The 19,652-nt window shown below is 40.4% G+C and overlaps 2 protein-coding genes across 9 annotated transcripts in view; both read left to right on the forward strand.

Annotated features, from left to right (window-relative positions):
• Positions 1 to 17,975, forward strand: part of soat1 (sterol O-acyltransferase 1) — a 32,942-nt gene extending 14,967 nt beyond the window's left edge. For 4 of the 6 annotated variants that reach the window (XM_079664220.1, XM_079664222.1, XM_079664221.1 and 1 more), the window contains 14 exons: positions 448 to 506; positions 2,043 to 2,221; positions 4,864 to 4,923; positions 6,430 to 6,537; positions 6,874 to 7,153; positions 8,567 to 8,645; positions 8,939 to 9,023; positions 9,103 to 9,148; positions 10,429 to 10,558; positions 11,297 to 11,394; positions 12,667 to 12,765; positions 13,324 to 13,459; positions 13,818 to 13,963; positions 15,692 to 17,975. In XM_079664220.1, coding sequence (XP_079520346.1) covers positions 448 to 506; positions 2,043 to 2,221; positions 4,864 to 4,923; positions 6,430 to 6,537; positions 6,874 to 7,153; positions 8,567 to 8,645; positions 8,939 to 9,023; positions 9,103 to 9,148; positions 10,429 to 10,558; positions 11,297 to 11,394; positions 12,667 to 12,765; positions 13,324 to 13,459; positions 13,818 to 13,963; positions 15,692 to 15,754 — 1,568 coding nt within the window. In that variant the 3' untranslated portion in view covers positions 15,755 to 17,975. The remainder of the gene's footprint in view (positions 1 to 447; positions 507 to 2,042; positions 2,222 to 4,863; positions 4,924 to 6,429; positions 6,538 to 6,873; positions 7,154 to 8,566; positions 8,646 to 8,938; positions 9,024 to 9,102; positions 9,149 to 10,428; positions 10,559 to 11,296; positions 11,395 to 12,666; positions 12,766 to 13,323; positions 13,460 to 13,817; positions 13,964 to 15,691) is intronic. The other 2 variants (XR_013805129.1, XM_079664223.1) reach the window with 2 other exon arrangements.
• An 819-nt stretch (positions 17,976 to 18,794) lies between these two features.
• abl2 (c-abl oncogene 2, non-receptor tyrosine kinase) overlaps positions 18,795 to 19,652 on the forward strand; it is a 58,699-nt gene continuing 57,841 nt past the window's right edge. For 2 of the 3 annotated variants that reach the window (XM_079654551.1, XM_079654552.1), the window contains exon 1: positions 18,795 to 19,652. This exon is cut by the window's right edge and continues 350 nt beyond it. The gene's annotated coding sequence lies outside the window, so the exon portion shown is untranslated. The other variant, XM_079654553.1, reaches the window with a different exon arrangement.

Here is a 19,652-nt window from a genome sequence, read left to right on the forward strand (position 1 = left end):
ACATCAACATGTGTCCCCTCTTCTCCATGTCTCTTCTACATCAACATGTGTCCCCTCTTCTCCATGTCTCTTCTACATCAACATGTGTCCCCTCTTCTTCATGTCTCTTCTACATCAACATGTGTCCCCTCTTCTTCATGTCTCTTCTACATCAACATGTGTCGTGGGGAGGGGCTCCTTATTTTCATCTAAAGTAACACACAGAGAATCAGCACTTTGGAAACAGGGCTGAAACAGAGGGGATTATGGGTAATGCTGCAATGATCTGTTTGGTGTTTCAGCCAATCAGAGACAGGCTCTGTGTATATCTGAGACCTGTGAGGTATTGATGAAGAACAGTATGATAGGGGAGCTTTAATATGATTTTCAAAGACCACAAAGCAGCTTGTTGACAATAATTAGTTTTGATATGCTCAGATCTTGTTTGCTCTCTTTCCAATGTCACAGGCATCATTGAGGTGGAGCATGTGATCAGCAAGAAGCTGCAGCTGAAGAAGAAAGCAGAGGTTAGTGAGGCAGTACTTTAGAAAAGGCTCAGTGGTAGAAGTATTCAGATCCTGTACTTGAGTAAAAGTCACAATACATTCATGTCAAAATACTCCATTACAAGTGAAAATCCTACTTTCAAATTCTTACTGAAAAGGTACAGAAGTAGAATCAGCAACGTGCAGCTAAAATATAAAAAATCACTAATAATATATGACTTTATTTCAGATGGTGTTGATCTAAGTATTATCTTACTGTTGTAGACAAAGTTATTTTATTCAAATGATTCGTGTTTAGGACTTTCTTTTCTTTAATATTATGGACGATTTATCTGTTTGTTTTTTTACCTCAAGCAGTTGTTCCACTAAGTTAATCTTTAGAAATGCATTATTATTAGATAAAGCCTAAAATGGCTAATTTCAAACACTAAACTTGGATGGAAGTGTTCATGGTGATATTTCATAGCTGTTTTTTGACAGGATCTGAATACTTCAAATGCCGGCCTGTCCACACAGGCATGAACAAAAATCTTGATGCTGGGCGTGTCTGACGCTTGGCGATTTCACGCGCCCAAGGCGACCGACAACCAATCAGGAATCTCCCAGGAATCTCCCGCCCGCCCCCGGCATACAAAGCAAAAAAAAGCCCGCTTCAATATATATTTAGATTTGATATAAACTCCCCAAACAGGTGAAAACCTACCAGTTTCACCAACTGTCTCTGCCACCTCCCTCCATGCCTGGTTCCTCCGGTTTAGGTCCCGGTAGGTGAACAGAGAGCAGTCGTAAAGGACCGGGACATTTCCTACAGCGATGATTCATTTATCCTCCATTTTATGACGTATGGAAAAGACCTGCGGTATCTGCATGCACGCGGTTTGATTGGCTAGCGCTTGCACTGGCGGGATTTGCATAAACGGGATTTGATTGGCTGATGCCAGCTTCGAAAGCATCGGGAGCTTCAAAAGTTGAACATTGCTCAACTTGTGATGCTCACGATGCTTGCAAAGCCATGCTCCGCTCCCCACAATGCAGTTCGGCGAAGATTACAAATCTTCTACGTCACCCCATTCAAGTGAATGGGCGAAGCTTTGAAAGATGTTTTTCATGCCTGTGTGTGGACGGGCCTTAAGTTAATCACGTTTCTTTAATGCATATATATTTTTAATGACTGAGTTTGTTTATGATTTAAAGAGGTCTTTATTTCAATCGGATAGACGTTATTCAAGTGCTTTTTATCAAACTATATCCTTACTTGATTTGAGCTGAATGATGATATTGATTCTCTCAGAATGAGTGTTAAATTAAAATATATTATTACATTGAAATCAAATTGTTCATGACATTTTAATGTTTTTTACTAAATGGCCATAAAAACATCTCCTTTGAAGACACGCATTATTTGGCCCGTGTTCGAGGAAACTCAAATCCTGTCTCTTGAGATCTCTCAAAATGGGATCTATAGCTATGTTCCTTCTCACATTCAACGCTTGTATATTCCACGGAATTATGACAGACTATGAATGATACCTGCTTCTCCTCTGCTGTGTTCCTCAGCACCTGAAGAGCGACCTGATGCATCAGTTGGACGGCCACGTGAACGACTTCATGGACAGTTTGATGGAGGAGTCGTCCAGCCTGGAGTCTGCTCCTCTCCCCGCTTCCTTCTCCCCCCCGCTGTCCGACAAGGAGAGGAGCAAACTCAGGTGCCTTTGCTCTCCTTCCACCCTGCAGAGGTGGGAAGTAGTGGAGTACAAATACTTTGTTACTGTACTTCAGTACATGTTTCTGGTATCAGTACTTTACTCCACTACTTATTTTTCTGACAACTTTTTACTTTGACTTCTTACATGTTGAACCCAAATACCTGTACTTTCTACTTCTTACATGTTGAACTCAAATACCTGTACTTTCTACTTCTTACATGTTGAACACAAATACCTGTACTTTCTACTTCTTACATGTTGAACACAAATACCTGTACTTTCTACTTCTCACATGTTGAACTCAAATACCTGTACTTTCTACTTCTTACATGTTGAACACAAATACCTGTACTTTCTACTTCTTACATGTTGAACACAAATACCTGTACTTTCTACTTCTTACATGTTGAACACAAATACCTGTACTTTCTACTTCTTACATGTTGAACTCAAATACCTGTACTTTCTACTTCTTACATGTTGAACTCAAATACCTGTACTTTCTACTTCTTACATGTTGAACACAAATACCTGTACTTTCTACTTCTTACATGTTGAACACAAATACCTGTACTTTCTACTCCTTACATGTTGAACACAAATACCTGTACTTTCTACTTCTTACATGTTGAACTCAAATACCTGTACTTTCTACTTCTCACATGTTGAACTCAAATACCTGTACTTTCTACTTCTTACATGTTGAACACAAATACCTGTACTTTCTACTTCTTAGATGTTGAACACAAATACCTGTACTTTCTACTTCTAACATGTTGAACTCAAATACCTGTACTTTCTACTTCTTACATGTTGAACCCAAATACCTGTACTTTCTACTTCTTAGATGTTGAACCCAAATACCTGTACTTTCTACTTCTTAGATGTTGAACACAAATACCTGTACTTTCTACTTCTTACATGTTGAACACAAATACCTGTACTTTCTACTTCTTACATGTTGAACACAAATACCTGTACTTTCTACTTCTCACATGTTGAACTCAAATACCTGTACTTTCTACTTCTTACATGTTGAACACAAATACCTGTACTTTCTACTTCTTACATGTTGAACACAAATACCTGTACTTTCTACTTCTTACATGTTGAACACAAATACCTGTACTTTCTACTTCTTACATGTTGAACTCAAATACCTGTACTTTCTACTTCTTACATGTTGAACTCAAATACCTGTACTTTCTACTTCTTACATGTTGAACACAAATACCTGTACTTTCTACTTCTTACATGTTGAACCCAAATACCTGTACTTTCTACTTCTTACATGTTTAACACAAATACCTGTACTTTCTACTTCTTACATGTTGAACACAAACACCTGTACTTTCTACTTCTTACATGTTGAACACAAATACCTGTACTTTCTACTTCTTACATGTTGAACTCAAATACCTGTACTTTCTACTTCTTACATGTTGAACTCAAATACCTGTACTTTCTACTTCTTACATGTTGAACACAAATACCTGTACTTTCTACTCCTTACATGTTGAACACAAATACCTGTACTTTCTACTTCTTACATGTTGAACTCAAATACCTGTACTTTCTACTTCTCACATGTTGAACTCAAATACCTGTACTTTCTACTTCTTACATGTTGAACACAAATACCTGTACTTTCTACTTCTTAGATGTTGAACACAAATACCTGTACTTTCTACTTCTAACATGTTGAACTCAAATACCTGTACTTTCTACTTCTTACATGTTGAACCCAAATACCTGTACTTTCTACTTCTTAGATGTTGAACCCAAATACCTGTACTTTCTACTTCTTAGATGTTGAACACAAATACCTGTACTTTCTACTTCTTACATGTTGAACACAAATACCTGTACTTTCTACTTCTCACATGTTGAACTCAAATACCTGTACTTTCTACTTCTTACATGTTGAACTCAAATACCTGTACTTTCTACTTCTTACATGTTGAACCCAAATACCTGTACTTTCTACTTCTCACATGTTGAACACAAATACCTGTACTTTCTACTTCTTACATGTTGAACCCAAATAGCTGTACTTTCTACTTCTTACATGTTGAACTCAAATACCTGTACTTTCTACTTCTCTCATTTTCCAAACAGGCTGGTTCCTTTAGTCTGAATGTGTGTTTGGTGGCGTGATCATTATTATTTAGAGTCATTGCGTGCCTATTGATTTGAACACGATCCGTGTATCCATCATTTCCTGGTCTTCTCTAAAGAAGAGGGACCAATGAAAACGTTGTCATGTTGCCGTTGGTCACCATGGAAACATTCATTAGCTAACAATGACATTATTGTTCTATTAATATAAAGGGAGGTCAGGTACTCTTTAAAACAGCTGCTAGTTATTGGTACTTTTTACTGAAGTACATTTCAAAGCCCTCTTTACTTTGACTTGATTAAAGAAGTTTAGTCAGTACTTCTACTTTCACCAGAGTATCTTTAAACACGAGTATCTGTACTTCTACTTGAGTAAAGGATGTGTGTACTTCTACCATCTCTGCCATCCTGTCAAATCACATTGTATCCTAGGTTATAAAGCTGTGTGGTTCCATCACATAAAGACAATCTGTTCCTGTTTCTCTCTTGGTCGCACACACCTTTTCTCCGTCTAACGTAAACGTATATCTTATCTACTGTGTGTTTCCCTTCAGGTACTTCCGGCCTCCTCATGGTGAGGGGAAGCAGTTCATCAGTCGCCGGTCCCTCTTAGAGTAAGTCTGTGATCTGAGATAAATATATATTAAGGAGACAGAGGAGTAGAAGCACTGTTGGGTCTTTGTGGTGATCAGCTACAGGAAATTTCACTTCTTATTTAATCTTGTGAAAGGCTCATTGCAAGGAGGAATGTGCTCTCTATAACAGTGTCAATGCAGCGCTGCTAGGCTAGGCATACATTCAACAACATCACTTAAAATACATGAACAGTTCGGGAAAAGAAGGAGGAGGAACACAAGATTATAGCAGGCTTAACATTCAAAGCTAAACACAAAACTGGCAATGAATAAACATCAGTAAGTATATGACGGTGATAGATTGTTCCAAAATGATCTATTTCAGACTCAAATTAAGTACCATAGCATCTTCAGAATATACACTTCAGAAACGATCCTTTAAGGTTTGTGCAAGTTTGAATTCGTCTTTACCACATGTGGCAATTATGTATTTGCATTGCAACTAACACAGGTCTGAACCAGAATCAGAAATCCTTTCTACTTCCGCCCCATGGGACCTTATTTCAGAAAAAGTATGCATTGAAGTCAATGGAGAGAGAAAGATTATCTCTCGATCCCGTTTGAATTGTGTCATGAATTACACATATGATGTTTTCAATCTTATAAAATAATTTCCATGTCAAAAAAGTCACAGTTTGTCGTAAAACTGTTGAAATATAAGACTATGAAAAATACGTAACTAGAAAGACTACAAACCCCAGAGTCCCGGTCCCGCATGCTGGCTCTTAGGAACCCACTAACTCCCCTTGTGTGTATGCACAGCTCTCAACGTGCCCAGACTTGGAGTGATTTTTACCTCTTATAATACTTTCCGCCTCGTTCTGACAGAAAGAAGTGAAATGTGCCAACGTGACGGCCGTCTGGGTGTGTGGTGCGAGATGGGAGATGTAGTTCATTCAGCGTTTCACACAAACAAAGTGTTACGACACATTTTTATTTTTTTGACTTGCAAAATTATCTTTTAAATTGACAAACATCATATGTGTGATTCGTGGCACAATTCAAACGGGATCAAAAGATAATCTTTCTCTCTCCATTGACTTCAATACAAACTTTTCAGAAATAAGGTCCCATGGAGCTCCCCCAGGAAAGGGAGGGACTTCACCTCTCTGTAGTCCCACTGCGGGGAAATGTACATCGTTACAGCAAAATATTTTTGAATTGTCGAGTTGCAAAGACATCGCAGCCTTCAAATCGTATTCTAGATACTTAAAACATTGTTTGTTTGGGACAGATCCTCTTAAAAATGTTGAACTTTGTTTATTGGGTTTTTTCAGCAGCATACAGTCATTCAGTCAGAGCATGTTTCCAAAGTAGGTAAACACATCTTCACTTTATAGAAACATGGGTAGAGTAACAATGTAATTACTGCTTAACGAGTAGTAGGTTTTTTGTTGTGGATCCTGAAGGCAGCATCTCAAGGGCTCCCTCATGTTCTCAGTGTATCTGCTCAGATTCTGATCACATGCTTCTGTTTGTCCTCAGCGAGCTGTTTGAGGTGAACCACATCAGGACCATCTACCACATGTTCATCGCTCTGCTCATCCTCTTCATCCTCAGCACGCTGGTGGTGGATTTCATCGATGAAGGCAGGTAAAGTAGAAGTCTGCTGTGTGTAATGTCTAGATCTCAAATGATCAGATAATCATTTAAAACATAAAGTCTTATACTCTGCCTTTTACTCGGTTACGTTGTTTGTCTTGTATTTGTTTAACAGAGACATATGTTTAGGATTTACATTTCAGGATGCAAAGGAAGTAAAAGGTGGATTTGCATATGGTGAAGGACGGGGGGGTTTGATGGGTTAATGTCATTCAAAGTGCTTTACAAAAATAAAAGGCATTCAGAAAATGGCATTTAAAAAACAAAGATGATAAAATAAACATTGAAACAAAATGCATTCCCCCCCCCCCCCCCCCTCTGCCTCAGACTGGTGCTGCACTTTGAGCTGCTGGTGTATGCGTTCGGACAGCTCCCCCTGGTGGTGTGCACGTGGATCTGCATGTTCCTGTCGGTTCTGCTGGTTCCCTACAGTCTGTTCCACCTGTGGGCTCAGACCCAGAGGGGGTCTCACCCTCAGTTCTGCAGCTTCCTGTTCGGCTCGGTGTTCCTGCTCTTCCAGGCGCTGGCTGTTGGCTTCCTGCCGACGTTTGTGGTTCTGACCAACAGCTTCCCCCCCGCATCCTGCTTCATCGTCATCCTGGAGCAGGTGAGAAGAGAGATGTCAGTCTCTCCATCAGCAAACACCTGCTGGGAGGGGGATTGTACTCTGAGGTTTTTAAAAATGTTCTTTGGGATTTTTTTATAGCTCCCTGACTGATCTGTAATTTGTGATATTGGGCTAAATAAATAAAATGTGATTACTTGATTGACTTATCATCGTCTGTATGTAATGTAATATTATGCTTATGTTCTATTGCAGTTAATTGTGTGCAGTTTAATGTTAAATGGCTACTAAGTTATTCTTGATTAATTACCTTAAAGGTCCCATGTCATGCTTTTCTGGTTATCACCCGTCCCCTTGTGTTCTGTAGCTTCTGCATGTAAACGGTCTGCAGAGTCAAACCCCTCAAAGTACACCCTGTAGTGAGTAACACTCTAACACAGAGAAGACCTGTCTGTGCTGCCCCAGAACGCCTCGATGGAGAACTTTCTTTTTCAATTTGTTTCTTCAAGCCAACCAAGTGACGTAACGACGACCCCTCCGTGGATTGGTCAAAATGGACCAATCCGTGGAGCCGTTGCGTTACGTCTGCAGAGCCGCTTCCTCACACACACTCAATCTTTTCTCAGCTGCAGCTCCGCAGATTTCTCCTCCCTGAGACGGCGGGACGCGGCGAGGCTGTGAGTCGGTGTGAGCACACAAACTCCCAGCCAGGCTGCGGGTGTGTGTGTGTGTTCGGGCTGGTTTTGCCGCGTTTCGCAGTCTCGCAGACGGCCACTGGGCTCACAGGGAGGGGGGGGGGGCAGGAGCTCCAACGAGCCGTGTAGGACAGAGATTGAATACACAGACTATACAGAGATGCTGGATGAGAAACCAATGTGAGTTTGGAACATTGAACAATGTGAATCTATTCTAGTAGACCTCAACAATGGAATCATGATCAGTAGAAAGGGCCATGTCACGGGACCTTTAAGATACGCTATGCTTATATTCACTAGGAATATATATTAAAGTATTTTTTATAAGTATTAATAGTATAATATTACTGCTGATGTCATGTTAGAAACATAGCTGTTATTGCTCACTTGACTGATCTAAAAGCACTAAAAGTTTGATAAATGATAAATACGCATGTTATGTTATTTAGTTCAGTATAAAAAGTATGTTTACAGCGTCTTCGTCAGTTTCTAGTTTCACCTATTTTATCCAATCAAGCAGTGGAGAAGCTGTATTTAGATGTGTCGGTGAAGAGAAGGTGTTTAGCGAGATATTCAGTACGCATATCAAGAGCCGCTCAGCTTGTATTAGTCCCAAAGCGAGGAGATGTGCAACGAGGTCGATGCGTGAGCAAGAGGGACTACTGAATTCCTTCATTATTAACTTAAAGAAAGGCAAGATATAATAAATACATGATCGGTCTGTAACAGCAGGTCTGTTTTATTATTTGTGTAACTGCAGGTGCGTCTGATGATGAAAGCCCACTCCTTCGTCAGAGAGAACGTCCCACGAGTCCTGAGCTGGGCTAAAGAAAAACACAGTACGTACCTTTCAGAGGCGGCTGTGTGTCCTTTAGAGTTTCATAAAAAGACTTAAAAGGCTTTACATTGAATAATATTACAGATTAAAATGTCTTAATTCAACGTAACAAGAGTGGTCAGAATGAGAAGGGGAGGTCATTTGGTTCTGTATTCTTTATTTTCCCTTTCACATAAACGTCTTGCAGATCTGGATAGCAGGACAAAATTGTACTTGAAATAAAGGGACCTGGAAAGTCCTTGAATCAAATGTTTAAGAAGGTGTGGGAACGTTGACATCGTCTCTCCTCTATAGGCCCCGGCCCTGTGGTGCCTCAGGTCTCTCAGTATCTCTACTTCCTGTTTGCACCCACTCTCATCTACAGAGACAAATACCCCAGGTAACACTATTCATATTAAATGTTATCTCCTCACAGCAGGTCATGTGTTTGATCAAACCTTATTTCTCTCTTAACGCAGGAACCCGGTGATCAGGTGGAGCTACGTGGCTTCAAAGTTCCTTCAGGTACCTCTTTCATATTTTAAAGTTAATAATAATAATACAAAATGATATTTATATAGCGCTTTTCATGAACTCAAGGACGCTTTACATCAGGGGTGTCAAACTCAAGGCCGTGAGCCAAATCCGGCACGCAGCCTCATTTGATGTGGCCCAGCAAGAGCTTGCAAAGAATATCATACGGTTACGTGCCGCTTTACAGGAGCACGTTGCCCATAAACTACATCTCCCACAATGCACCTTGTTTTGTGACATGCGCACTGAAGAGACTTGTAATTATTTGCCCTAGACTTCTGCTTTCAGACGTAGTTAATTATGAAGTTATTACCCTATCTGATAATCATCCAATACAGAGGCAATAATGTAATATAATACATTATTTAATATATATTAAATATATGTATTTTTATATAGTCTTAAAGTTACAACCGGCCCTTTGAGTGCAACCTTAATGCTGATGTGGCCCGCGATGAAATTGAGTTTGACACCCCTGCTTTACAGTGTAAGGGAGGGTGGACAAACAAAGACAGTCAACAGGAAGTTCATTGGGGGGGAGGGCTTATGTAGCGCTGCTCGATTATGGCAAAAATCATAATCTCGATTATTTGGGTCAATAATTGATATATCACGATTGTTAAAAACAATTATCCATTTACTTTGAAAACATACATTTATTGGAGAATTTTTTTTTGAACAGTATGTTTTTAACAGTTGATTACTCTGAACTTTAAGAATAATTAAACTGAAAAACCCATAAAAAAAAGTAATTTGAAAAAAAAAAAGTAATACAAAAATAATCGTTTTATTTTGATTACGTTGTTTTCGTAAGCCATAATCGTAATTGCGATTAAAATACGATGAATTGAGCAGCCCTAGGCTTATGGGTAGACAGAGGTGAAGAGATGGGTTTTGAGGCGGGACTGGAAGAGTGTGAGGGACTCAGAGTCACGAAGATCTTGGGGGAGGGAACTCCAGAGCCTAGGAGCTGCCACTGAGAAGGCTCTGTCCCCAAAGCTGCAGAGTGTGGATGTGGGAATGGATAGGAGACCGGCTGCAGTGGATCTGAGGGACCGTGGGGGTGAGAAGGTTGGTGAGATATGGGGGGGGGGGGGGGCAGATGGTGGAGGGCTTTGTAGGTGAGGACCAGAATTTTGTAATTGATGCGGTGGGAGACAGGAAGCCAGTGGAGGTCTTTGAGGTCTGGGGTGATGTGGTGCTATGATTTGGCACCCCAAAAGAGCCCAGACTCTATGATCATGACGGATTCCCCCCCCTCCCCCCCTCAGGTGCTGGGCTGTCTGTTCTATGCGTACTACGTGTTCGTGCGGCTCTGCATCCCTCAGTTTCGCAGCAGCAGCCGCCAGCTGTTCGACCTCCGAGCCATGGTGCTCTGCGTCTTCAACTCCATCCTGCCCGGTAACACCCGACCATCATAGTTCTCTATCGGTGTTTTCCAATTGTTGTTTTTATGTATGCTCCACGACACCAAGTCAAATTCCCTGTATGTGTCAGCCTGCCTGGTGATAAACCTGATTCTGATTCATCAACACATAACATTTCATTAACCACCTTCATGCCGTGTCAAACTACCTCACTTTTGGTTCATTGAGACGTTTTTATAGGAGTCTGTGTTTTAAATGTGGTCAAGTGAACTGGTCACACTCCTGAGTCCAAACACAACTCCTAATGGTAAATAGACTGTTTACTATATCTAGTGCTTTACCAGTCTCTACGACCACTCAAAGCGATGTACACACTACAGGGCATCATATAATATGAGTCCGATGTGTGCAAAACAAGAGGTTTGGGCCTCCTCTGCCTGCAGTGTAAAGATCAGATCAGAGGTTGCCCACAAGTTGAAATTAAAAGAGTAAAAATAAACAATTATACAATTTTAAACATATCAAGAGAATAGAAATAAACCAACATTCAAAAGTAGAACATGTACGTTAAATTAAATATGAATGTAGAATGTACAGTGTGAGTTAAAGTCCAGTTAACCAGAGACAGCTGCGAATCTCTCTCTCTCTCTCTCTCTCTCTCTCTCTCTCTCTCTCTCTCTCTCTCTCTCTCTCTCTCTCTCTCTCTCTCTCTCTCTCTCTCTCTCTCTCTCTCTCTCTCTCTCTCTCTCTCTCTCTCTCTCTCTCTCTGCAGGAGTGCTGGTTCTCTTCCTGGGTTTCTTCGCCTTCCTCCACTGCTGGCTCAATGCTTTCGCTGAGATGCTCTGCTTCGCTGACAGGATGTTTTATAAGGTACTTCCTGCTGCCTCTGCCAGCTACAGCTTCATTTAAATGTCTATGTTGTTCTTTACATGATGCTCCGCTGTCACAAGGACTGATTCAAGAAAACGTCCCTGCCCACTGCGATAACTCTGGATAACAAATCTCCTCTGGCTGGAAGAGAACTCTCTGCTCCATAGTTTCTCTTGATAACTGGACTCAAACTCTTTACTTTATTATTTGCTCCGTTTGTTGTTTGTTTGTTCACCCTGTAAAGCGGCCTTTGACCCCTTGAAAGGCGCTATACATCATCATCATCATCATCAGCATCATCATCATCATCATCATCATCATCATCATCATTATTTAAAGAGACTCTTGGTCCATTATTAAAAGACATACAACACTCAAATATAAATGTTAAAAAGCAGTTATACCAATGTTTCCACAGAGGCGACCGTACAGCACTGAGACAGCAGCATAATGACAGAGTTATGAGAAACATTCAATCGACAGATGAATCAGATTTCTCAAGAGAGCATGGAACGTGTTGACTCGTGCTTTACAGAACATTTCACTTGCACTGCACCACCTTGGTTTTCTAAGCAGTATACGCAGACAGTCATTATATGCAACCTGGAGCTTCTGGAGGCTCGCCTTCTTACACTTGAGCCACAAGGGGGCAGTAGAGAGAGGAGTGCAATACGCTCTAAAGAGGTTCACCTTAACCTTATCTGAACACCAAGAGAATGTTCTAGCCAACATGTTGGCTTCTATATATAAGACACGCCGCTGTCTATACACGTCATCATCATCATCAGCCACTTCATCTGTGATGATGTGGACACACACATGTGTCTCCAAAATGTTGTAGATTGACTATAATCTAATCTTTTACAGAGCACCATCTCCTTCAAGGTGCAGTTAATAAGATGTGACAATAATGTATACAAATATAATCTATTATTATTATTATTATTATTATTATTATTATTAAACTCACACATTTTACATTGATATTCAATCTAATATTTAATACTCATACTTATGTATATATCCTGCTTGATATTGTGTTACTGTAAATAATATGTAATTCAACATGTATATTTTCTACTTTTTTTAATGCCATTTTATTTCTATTGATGTTTACATTTTGGATTGTTTATTTCTAGTCTTTGCATTTTTATTGTACAACGCCTTGTATTTTTATCCTGCAGTAACGCAAACATTCCCCAAATTGGGATCAATAAAGTGATTCTTATCTTAATATCTTTATACTTGACTAATTGTGATTACACCTCCCAGGATTGGTGGAACTCGACCTCTTTTGCTAACTACTACCGCACCTGGAACGTAGTGGTGCACGACTGGCTGTACTACTACGTGTACCGCGACATCCTGTGGGTGAGTATAAATACATATTATAAAGAACGACAGCTCTACTCCAGAAAGGTTACAATAGGCTGTGGAACGATCGGGATCCCTGACTTCCATCTGTTTGTCATCTCGCTATCTACTTATTTATCTAAATAGTTATCACCGTAATAAACCGTATGTAATTCTGTCTTAATGAACGTTATTTAATTTCATATTCTGAAATATTAAAGGTATGGTAAAACTACTCAAATATTTCCAAGCTAACAGTTTTTTTTATTAGTCAATTTATTGAACATGTTAGAAACAAAACAAACAATAATAATAACAACAAAGAAACTAAATAAAAAAACTTTCAAGGTATAAAAAGTGAATTCTCAAATAGTGTCCGTCATGTTCAAAAGGGTGGAGAAGGAGCTTCAAAACGTTCCTGGTCCCCTCTAGCGTACATTGTTCATTGAAATGTAACTTCAGGTCATCGTCATCAGCATCCGGGATATTTGATCCATTGTTTATGAATTCTTTGGTGCTAATTGTGCAAAGATATGAACCCTAATGACTCCTCTGTCCTCTCTGGTGTTTCTCCAGATGTCTCAGAAGCGCTTCAGACCGGCGGCCATGTTGTTTGTGTTCACGGTTTCTGCCGTCGTGCACGAGTACATCCTCGCTATCTGCTTCGGCTTCTTCTACCCCGTCCTCTTCTGCCTCTTCATGTGCTTCGGAAGTAAGAGACAAATCATCTCTCTCCACTCTCTTATTATTGCATGTCAGTCACCACAAACGACTGGTCGAACTCAGTCTCTCTGCATTTATCTTAATACCGTATCGACCCCAATATAAGACGACGCCTCTTTTTCAAGACTCATTTTTTAGAGAAATACCTTTTTGTAGAGCAAATCTTGTTTTTATAAAGAAAACTACACTTTGTGTTCAAATGTGCCGTCGCTTGGGGGAACACTCGTTTGGCGCGATCTGTTGTTGTGAATGTGTAATTACATCAAAAAGTCTAGAACCCGAATATGACGAAAGAAACCCATCTTATATTCGGGTCAATACGGTAATACTCTCGCTCTCTCTCACAGTGATGTTCAACTTCATCCTGCACGACCGGAGGAAAGGTCCCGTCTGGAACGTGGTCATGTGGACGTGTCTGTTCCTCGGTCAGGGGGTCATCCTCTGCCTGTACTCTCAGGAGTGGCACGCCCAGCAGTACTGCCCTCTGACGGAGGTAACACCTGAAGGAGCACTTTAACACTTTCAACCAGAATTTGACTTTTTAATCTTCAAAATGTGCCTTTTTTCTTATAATTCGACTTTTTTTCTCAAAATTTGACAAAAAAAAAATCATTTTGTGAAATTCTCACTGAAGAGACTTGCAATTATTTGCCCTCTGCTTTCAGACGTAGTTATTTATGAAGTTATTACCCTCTCCGATAATAATCCAATGCAGAGGCAATAACGTAATATAATACATTATTTTATATCTTAACCCTCATGTTGTGTCCGGGTCTCCCGTGACCCGTTTCAAGTTGAGATTATATAATAACTACGCTCTAGTTTTTTGTATCGGAACAAGGGTTCATGATATCTTCCACAACAGCTAAACACTACAAAACTGATTTAGAAAATGTTTGCCAAGTCTGAAGGTCTCTACAAAAAAAAGAGTATCATTTGGTGTTGGGGTCTGGGGGGACCCAGCAGAATTGTTTTGGGTCAATTTGGCCCAATCAAGATTCATCTTTGAGTTTAGACAGCCCCCCCCCCACCCCTTTCATCAACTGTAACAATCATTGTTCACAACATGCACCTGGTCTCCCCTCCCTCTGCCCCCCCCCCCACGGGAACTCCACCTTTCTCAAAGAATATGTACACGAACACTTGAACCTGAACTCACACATGCACGTGTGCTATATGTGGTGTGATGTGTTTTGGGCCTTAACATTAAATTACAACAGGATAGTTATGGATGCATTATAAGTTAGTTATGATGTAGTTAAAACAATATTGGATGATAGTCATTTTTTAAAATGTGTTTTGGACTGAAATAAATCATGGGTCAAAATGTGCCCGCGAACGCCATGAACGGTAACAGCTTTTGAACACAACACAAGGGTTAAATATTATATATGTATTTTTATATAGTCTTAAAGTTACAACTGGCCCTTTCAGTGCAACCATAATGCTGATGTGGCCCGCGATGAAACTGAGTTTGAGCCCCCTGACCTAAACTCTCATATGCTCCTTATTGGGCAGAGCAGAGACAAAGTCTGGTCTCAGGACGTCATGAAACTGTAGAAATTGTTATTTTTTCCCTCCAAACAATCACAGATCTGAGGGCATAAACGCAGCACGTATCTGTACAAGTGTCCTACGTGTATGACATTTGGTGGGTATATGTAACACATGGAGAAGAACAAAAAACTATATTGGAGCGTGTCCCTAAACCCAACAGGAAGTCGGCCATGTTGAATTTAACAGCATTTCTTTACTGTATTTTAACAAATTCCTTCCTTAACAGAATTGCTCCAATCCACTTCAAATGTGTTCAATAACATCTTACGACATTGAGGAACAATATTGTGTTAAAATAATTCGTCTTCATCAACCACCCTGCTTGGACGTGGTGGCAAAAAAAACACCTTTCAGTACAAAACTAGACGATGAAAATGACATTCTGTTATTACCATTTACTAGTTAGTCCATGCTCCAACTGTCCCTGCATAACCACAGCTGTACCCGGCATCCAATCAGTAGCCTCGATATGTGTCGATGTCCAAGGACTTGTTTATATAGTAAGTTTCTGTTCTAAGAACCAATGGGAGGAAAGAGAAGAGTTATATCACTGAACCATAAAACAATAGAACATGAACAGCTGAATATGAGTGTTAGCTTTGCCAACCTCAAGCCTGGACACAAATTGAGTTTCATGTGATTTTCTTTTTTGTATTTTTTTCAGCCTTCATTCTTGGAGTTGTTGAAGCCTCGCTCGTGGAGCTGTCACAGAGATGCTGGACTCTGATTGGCTGTGATCCACGTGTTCACTGCCTCTGTCTTACCGTCTGTTCTCTCTAGTTTAATTTACATGTGTCTGTGCAGGCCCGGTTCTACGGGGGTGCACAGACATGCATTGCACCCCCAGTTGAATGTTATGCACCCTCTATTCAAAAAAGAGAAGGGAGCGAACAACAATAATAGAATACAATACAAAACTAATTGTGTCAGGTGCGCGTGACCTGCTCCGCTGCGCGTGCATCATTTCCAAAGTGCTTCCACAGCAGTGACACACATCTGTGGATAATCATGGATACACGAAAATGGTTAAAGCAACCATCACTAAACGCCAGCACCACTGCATCTACTGCAGACAGTAGCAACCGGTCAGATGGGGACGTGGACACTAGCGTACTCCCGTCCGACTCGCCGCCCTCGCCCCGGAGCAACAGTCCTCGTCGTGGATCACGGAAAACCAGAGCCTGCCCGGTTCTAAACAAGTAACCAACTCGCCTGTACAGTGGGGCTAGGCGGTCATTTTGCAGCTCGTCGTATAAAAATAAATGGCTAGAATATTCATGTGAAAATAGAGCCATGTTCTGCCATGCCTGTAGAAATGTTGGGTCAAACATAAAGCAGACAAAGCACAGACGCCTTCACCACGAATGGCTACAAAACGATCTCATACCTCGAGCTTATCAACGAGCTGGTGCTGCAGCTGAAATGATCTCCAGGTCACAAAGTCAACCTCACATGATGATGTGATCCAGTTTTCAAGCACAGTAAACATTCTCTTCTCAGAGTATATGATGGGACCAAGGTGATGATGTAGTACATGGTTTTAATAATACTTTTGCTTTTCAATGTTTGCCATTTCAAACCATGAGCTGGTTCAAATCATATTTGTATCAGTACAGTTCTGAAGCTTTTGTGCTTTTCTTTCCCATAGTCCACTTCGGACTGGATGAAATATTTCAGGATTGCACTTTTAACTTGACATGTTCTCATTGCTTGGTTTCAAAACATAACAAATGCCATAATCTGTTCATTGGGGACCATCAATGCTATTTCTCATTGCTGTTGTCGGACACTATTGCTCATGTAAACCTACTGCTGCTGCGCCCCCTGTACTCTCAGAGGCTCCCTGAGTCATGTTGCTCTGCGCCCCTGCTCATGTGTCTGTGTATGAACGTCTGGAAGAGATCCAATAATGTGCCAAAATGTTCTTTACTCCAGCAGCAAAGTCACAGCGATGCCTTACTCCTGTTTGATGTCTTCATGATCCCAACACACTGACACGCTCACATTGAATCACATGTGAGCTTTTATTTGATTTCCAGATGCATTTCCTTTATGTTCGCCTCGATCAGCTGTGAAACCTCTCCTTGTGCCAATATGATGGCTAACAGGAAATACAAACATCACTAACGGTGTGCAGTTACTCCTGTATGGCAGATAACGTTCAGTATGTTGAAAATGTTTTTTATTTTCACCGCCAAATAGATTTATTTTGGAAAAGAACGGCCGCTGTTTGGTGTTTTGTTTAATCATGAGAGATACTGCAGAAAAAGATTAGTCTGAAAAGGAAGGTGTGTTTGAAAAGGTTGGGACATGATTATATAATGAATCTTAAACTAAATGGAGATGGAAACTATGCTGACTTAAGTTCATATAGTCTGACAGCTGAATGTATTTGTAATCATCCCAATATTTTTCATTGAACTGGTTTGAACATGAATTTAGCTTCAGAGATAATTCCCTTTTTAATCTCAATGATATTCTGTTTTTGGGAGTTTTGTGAAACACAATCATTTAATACTGCAATTGAACTTAAATATCAAGGATACTTGCACTAAGAGCTTCAGATTGTATTGTGAGATATTCAGCACATGCAGTCCGCCAGGGTTTTGTTTAACTCATAAGTATACACTGTCGTTTCCATGTCAAACTAATGGAAGAAGCAATGTTTGTGATCATTAGTGCATGCTGTCTTGTGAGTACATCTCAAAGGTAATGCACAGTTGATGTCACTAAAAGACTGACATGTTTGACAGCAGAGAGAGTGAAAGATAATGTGTTTACATGTGTGAATGATGAGGCAATTAAGAAATAACTCTGCACTTTCAAAAATGGTGGCCACAAGGTGGCGCTGCAGTAAAGCTTTACTTTGATGCCTCTGCTCACGGAGAGACTTCCCCAGAGTCATCATAATATATTAACAAACAACTACCAGCTACTTATTTGTATAAATATAACAGAATGATTGGGCTACCCTGTACTACTAAGCAACTCCTGACAAGTCACTTTATCTTGACATTGACATTCAGGGAAAAACTTAAAAGAGCTAACCTGTTTATGGAAATGATTTATTTATATTTGGGTCATATATTCTGTCATATGTGTGTCCTGTGAACTCATTATGAATCAGTTTGAAAATTGTATGATACATTTTGTAAAGACTCGACAAAGTGTAAGAACTCAAGAATAAAAAATGGAATATGTTCCTTAACCTGTTTTGTATTATACATGTTGTATATAATGGTCATTGTGCCAACTTAATGGTATTGATACAGTCTTTAATTAGATATTTTAGACCACATGTGTCAAAGTCAAGGCCCGGGGGCCAAATCAGGCCCTTGGTGTATTTAATTTCGGCCCGCAGGATAATTTCTAATTCCCATTAGATCTGGCCCTCCGGTATATTGCACGCACACCTTCCCTCCATCCTGAGGGTCTCCTCCGCTCAGAGCCTGAGCCCAAACATTGATGACCTTGCACCCAAGATGAGATGCCAAGTATCTGAACTAGCATCACAGAGCAGCACACTGAGTTTAATGGATGTTTCCTTCTCCACTTTCTTTCTTGAGACAACAGGGCATGCTTTTTGGGGGGCATTTCCCCCCCAAAGTGAGCAGGGATCACCTCGGTTAATAAATCACTAGGATTTGACTTATTGGGGTATGTTTTACAAGTCAGTCAGAATACAGTCACAGTGCTTAATGAAGGACTTTCACACATTTCTGCTATATTAATAACATATTACACACATGTAAACACGCTATACAGTTTTATAATGCAGAATATATATATTTTTTAAATACATTGGAGCTTTATTGACAAAATTAAGCAGTGTCAAATTGATATACAAAAATATTACTGGTTCTAAATTATATACATTAAACAGATCTACTTAATTACACATCCGAAAATGGGTGGGAAGAAACGTACACTTATTTAATCCCTTCTCCCAAAAACGAAATTATTAACATATAAATATCAATTTTTTTTCTTAAAGAAATACATTTGTTGTTGAAAAAAAACCTAATTAAACTAAAACATAAAACAACAAATAAATAAACAGATAAATGAACAAACAAATACATAAAACACCCATTTATGATTAAACAATGTCATATCAAGGAACTTTTTTCTTTCTAAAAAGTGATTTTCAAAGCTTTTTGGGGGCATTTTTTCCCCTTAACTTTGCCTGGATCACTTCGGTCCCCCCGCCTGATGGACCCGGTGCTCGTTGGGACCCGGTTAGAGTCCCGGATCCCGGTGACAGGGACCCGAACACCCGCCTCCTGGAACACATCTTCTGTTCTGCGGTAAAGATGGCGGCGTCAGAGGGGGCGCGGAGCGGCCGGACAGCGGCAAAAAGAGCCTGAAAAAGCTCCACAATTGGCCGAATATCGTTCGCCAGGTACCGGTAATATCAGCTCGGATACCGTCTGGACCACAGGGAGAAACACAGCCGCTGTCACCCGCAGGGGGTTGTGATTTTATTGTTAAAAGGCAGGGTGGGTGGGTTTCACCGAGAGATGCTAACGGGCTAGCCCACTGAGCTAACACAGACTAGCCCGCGGAGCTAACACAGGCTAGCCCGCCGAGCTAACACACGGAGCTAACAGAGACTAGCCCACTGA

The sequence above is a fragment of the Notothenia rossii genome (genome assembly GCF_949606895.1).
Source record: "Notothenia rossii genome assembly, chromosome: 1".
Classification (NCBI taxonomy): Eukaryota; Metazoa; Chordata; class Actinopteri; order Perciformes; family Nototheniidae; genus Notothenia; species Notothenia rossii.